The sequence below is a fragment of the Berghia stephanieae genome, chromosome 1 (assembly GCF_034508935.2).
Source record: "Berghia stephanieae isolate SIO BIC M18660-M18661 chromosome 1, UCSD_Bste_1.3, whole genome shotgun sequence".
Taxonomy (NCBI): domain Eukaryota; kingdom Metazoa; phylum Mollusca; class Gastropoda; order Nudibranchia; family Aeolidiidae; genus Berghia; species Berghia stephanieae.
This window is the reverse complement of record NC_088360.1, coordinates 10,313,891-10,318,890: the sequence shown is the minus strand read 5'-3', so window position 1 is coordinate 10,318,890 and position 5,000 is coordinate 10,313,891. Positions and strand designations below refer to the sequence as shown.

Genomic DNA, 5,000 nt, shown 5'->3' with positions numbered 1-5,000 from the left:
TTCTTCCATCTTTTCAGATGTGAGTATGATATCAGATTTCAGCAGCAAAACACCATCCTCGTCCGCATCGGTGTTCTCTGATATGAGCCTTGTTTCAGACGAAGGTTACAACACATGTGAGTCAACGAGTCCTGATGGCAAGATGACACATTTGAAACGGCTCAGCACTGTATCTGGTTCGAACGATTCTACGCATTACTCACATACCACATCAAATATGTATTCTAACAGTTGTGTTCAAAAGAATGAAAATAGATCTGAATCATGTGACAAAAATGGAAATAACATAATAAACAATGCGACTCTTTTAAAAGAATGTGATAATCACAATAATCGGGAATTTCGATATCAAAGAGAGATAACTCTTGAACGTTCAGCCCCCATTGTCCACGTCAAAGCTATATCGAGGCAAATGTCGAATTCGCATGATAACCAACGCAATGTTTACAAGAAGCCTTCAAGACAGACAACTGTTTGATTGCCAGAAGCTTCTTCATTAAGGCTGAAACAATTTTACATCCCACCTCTCTCTCTCTCTCTCTCTCTCTCTCTCTCTCTCTATCTATATATATATATATATATATATATATATATATATATATATATATATCTCCCTCTCTTCTCCTCCCTCCCCCCCTCTCTCTCTTTTTCTCTCTCTCTCTCTCTCTCTCTCTCTCTCTCTCTCTCTCTCTCTCTTCATTTCGTATAAGGAATGAGCGAATGGGAGAGGGAAAGAGTTGGATAGAAAGAAATAGAGAATGCAAGAGAGAGAGAGAGCGAGAGAGAGAGAGAGAGAACGAGAGAGAGAGAGAGAGAGAGAGAAAGAAAGAGAGAGTTTGTGTGTGTTTGTGTGAATATGTGTGTGTGTGTGTGTGTGTGTGTTTGAAGAGAGACAAAAAGGCTGCATTTAAATAATAATTCAATGGGTTAAAGAAAAGTTCACGGTCATAAACATGTTTTCTTCTTTCGCTCTTTATGAACTGTGTAAATGCACGGCGATACCCTTGGATAATCTTTCTAATCTGTCATCTGAGACGAGCACGTCTGTAGAACATCGTTGAATACTAAGATTTCTTGTTGTCATGGAAAAAAGCCACCCAAATTGGTTTGAGTGAACTCATGGCTTAGGAGCTCCACTTTTTTCGCACGAAGTTATTGATTTTTTCCGTGGTGTTTTCCATGTTGTTGGAATTTTAGGATTGACTCATATTCTTATAACAAGTCTGATTACTTGTGCCTTTCGACTCAACTGATTTCGACTTTTTTTTTAGATGAGCTTTCATATAGCGTAATACTATCTTAATTGTACCCAAAGTGTTTTACATGCGGTTCTAAGGCAACAACTTTTAATACACAGAACGAAAAATCAATTCTCTCAATCACTTTTATATTGGGGGGGGGGGGGGAGCTGGGGGAGGAGAAACAGAGAAAAGACTATCACCGACTAGGTTCCCATTTTACAACTCAGTACGGTGAGAGAATATGAGTTGAGAGCTTTTCCAAGCATGTTACTTAACCTTTCGCCACCCAGAGTGGGACTCGAACCAGAGACCAGCAGGACCGAAGACGAATGTCATATCACGAGACCGCAAAACCGTTACACCAGTGTTTTTCTATGTGGATGGGCTCCTTTGGTCTTTTTTCTTCATGTTGGATCCAAAAACCAGCGTTGTTATGTCGTGCATTCACAAAACGCTTTTTTGTTATTTTGGACACAAACTTTTACTTGACACGTAATGTGACCCACCGTTCTAATGCTGGAAATTGAATTCATAGCCACACATTTGACACTTGGATGAATTTCTATCTATTATGGTCAAGAATAAATACAATTTCTTACACTGTTAAAAATTCAAAATTCGTCTTTTTTTTTTTTTTCGTTTTAATTCTATATTCCATTTTTGGATTCCGATTCATCGTGTACTTATTTAACAGGTCTGAGAACCCACATTATTATTATGGGCTCATTGTTGTAAGGGAAATATAGCCTACCCTCAAACCGACGCACAATATTGTCCATTACATCGATTTTTAATCAAGCACATAATTGTATATGGTTATCAGACCTTCAAATATCTGCTCCTAGATCCAGACATAATAACCGTTTTTAGACTTGAGGTCACATATTCATATATTAAAATAGATTTCTCGGGTTTAAGACTTTTCAAAATAGTTATGTTCATCGGGACCAATTGATATAATATGAAAGTAAAAGTATTCTGACCAAAAGGACAACAAACAAAAAAATGTTTTGTCTGGATGAAGAAATAGTCGTATTCAAAGTTTATATTCCCCTCTAAATCATACTAAAAAGGATAAAACGCTGCTTTACATAACAGGACGTCTTCTGGTTATGAAGACAACGAGGTATTATTTGGTAGGTCTTAGATAAATCCTACAAGTATTTCAGGACATGTATACGACATGTCGATGATTAACCAGGTATCAGGTTTGATGGTTTTTACCAAGATGAGGGTCATTTAAATCGATCGATATTTGAAGGTTTTCTGGCCACTTCTTTAAATACGTGTCTATCTTGAGTACGGCAGAGTTAACTGGTTAAGATTGCTTTGTTTTGTTTTTCTTCAATTGCTTAATAAGACAGGAATCGTCTTACTAAGGGATTTCGCTCCCGCCTTCTCAAAAGTTGTTATCATGAATAATCAAGGCACACAAGCTACCAATTCCACGTTATGATACGCGGAATGATTGAATGCTTTATACGATGTTATAGAAATTATGATTGTCTCATTATCCCATTATCATTACCTGGTTTAAGAGGCAATGGTCTGTCTTACTGTCATCAGAAGCATCAGAGGATTTGATAGTTGATCATTGATCGAGTTTTGTAGAACATCACAAGAGATCCGATGTTTTATTTTTCTCCTTTACGCAATTTTCTTCATCCAGTTCATTCCGACATAATACCAGATTGACACTGTGGGTCACCAATAGGCTTTCACCGAGTAGTGCTATTGTAATATTGCTATTGTCAATTACAATAAATAACAACTCCTTTCGTCCTGTACAAAATTGACCAACTATAAAATCAGTGATGTAAGATGTACTTGCGATGTGCATGTAAATTGTACCTAGGTATTGCATCTTATTACGAGTATTGTTAGATATGTACAAAAGGTATGCTGGGGAAGAATAAAGTCCGTGTAAGAGAATAAGACTATGAGGAAGACGCGGAAGAAGAAGAAGAAGAAGAAGAAGAAGAAGAAGAAGAAGAAGAAGAAGAAGAAGAAGAAGAAGAAGAAGAAGAAAGACGAGGAAAAGGAAAAGGAGGCGAAGGAGGTGGAGGAGGAAAAAGAAAGATGATGGTGAGGAAGAAATAGAAGAAGATGACGAAGAATAAGAAAAAGACGAAGAAGAAGAAGAAGAAGAAGAAGAAGAAGAAGAAGAAGAAGAAGAAGAAGAAGAAGAAGAAGAAGAAGAAGAAGAAGAAGAAGAAGAGGAAGAAGAAGAAGAAGAAGAAGAAGAAGAAGAAGAAGAAGAAGAAGAAGAAGAAGAAGAAGAAGAAGTTATTACTACGGTGTGATTATTTTTCAGTTTTGATATGTTTAGAGTTTATCATTAGATAACAAAGATTATGATAACATATCGTAGAGAGCTTTCGTGTAAATACAGCTAATTTTAATATGGACCCACACAATACTTTTGTGATGTCCAGTGATTATTGCCGATGTATGTAAATACCACATTTGGAGGGAATAATATTGCAGAATAAACTTCTCAAGTCATTCAAGTTTTAGTGCTTTGTCTTTGTATTTATTTCTTGTTTGTTGTTTTGTTATTGTAAGATTTTCTCTTCTTTTTCTTTCTTTTTTTTTCTTTTTTTTTTTTTTTTTTGGGGGGGGGGGATACTTTTCAAATTATTACATATGTAAATACAACCCCGATAAACAGCGCCTGAATGTGTTTCAAGAAAGCGGCATCAACTTTACATACACAAAAACAAGTTTTCGTTCTCTCTCCCTCTCTCCCTCTCTCTCTCTTTCTCTCTCTCTCTCTCTCTCTCTCTCTCTCTCTCTCTCTCTCTCTTTTCTTTTTTCTTTTCTTTCTCTTCTCTTTGGCCTAACTTAGGGGAAATAACCGGGTAAATTGCAAAATCACAACTAAGATGACTACAGTTATATCCCTTGAAAATCTTACATTACCCCTCCACCACGCTTGATGTAGAGGGCAGCTCATCTACAAGGATTGGAACAGCTTGGAATTAGCCACAAGTCTCAATGAATGGGTAAAAAAAAATAGGTGAGCAACATTTTTTTCCTGTTTAGGATAAGAAGCCATGGGTTTGGCTTCACAAGTTAAGAAGAATTAATTGTTATCCAGTTTTGTTTTGCTCTGTTTTTTTTATTCGAACCTGTTTTGTGTAACACAAACGAAGGTTGCCAACGTCTTATTTTCAACTCATGGCACTAACACGCCACTGCAATCAAAGTGTAATATTCTGCATTATTACACTTGTAATCCACTTGTAATGCGAACGTAAAATGTTGCCCATATTATATAGAGAGAGTTATTTCCCCTGAAATGTGGCATATTAAAAAAAATCAGGTCTTTTTTTCTATAATTGAGAATTTTGTATAAAAGCAAACCAAGAAGCATACAGATTTCATCATCACTGGTCTGAACTCTTGCAAATAAACAATAGTGACTAGGACAGAATCATGGGGTTTTGTCAAAACATGATTGAAACAATCTTTCAAGTGCGTTTCGAGATCTTACGCTTGTGTGTGGGCAAGCGTTGTCATGATGAAGAATGGATGCATTGTAAGGCCTAAAACGTGAAGTAAAATTTTTCTTTCAAGACCTCTTTATAACGATCTTAATTGATGTTGACACCATTTGGTGAACATTCTGTGTGGATTATTTTGCAATCTAAATTCCCCCCCCCCCCCTCACAAAAAAAAATAAATACTGTTCTCACATTGATGGGATGAACTGTAACACCTTTTATGAAAAGTCGTTTATGAATATCCACAGGGCTA

General features: G+C 36.5%; 1 protein-coding gene across 1 annotated transcript in view; it reads left to right on the top strand.

Moving 5' to 3' along the window:
* The window catches only part of LOC144967654 (uncharacterized), a 56,768-nt gene extending 53,401 nt beyond the window's left edge, over positions 1–3,367 (top strand). Inside the window, exon 3 of the mRNA XM_078905178.1 lies at positions 1–3,367. This exon is cut by the window's left edge and continues 2,351 nt beyond it. Coding sequence (XP_078761304.1) covers positions 1–478 — 478 coding nt within the window. The 3' untranslated portion in view covers positions 479–3,367.
* Positions 3,368–5,000: the final 1,633 nt, after the last annotated feature.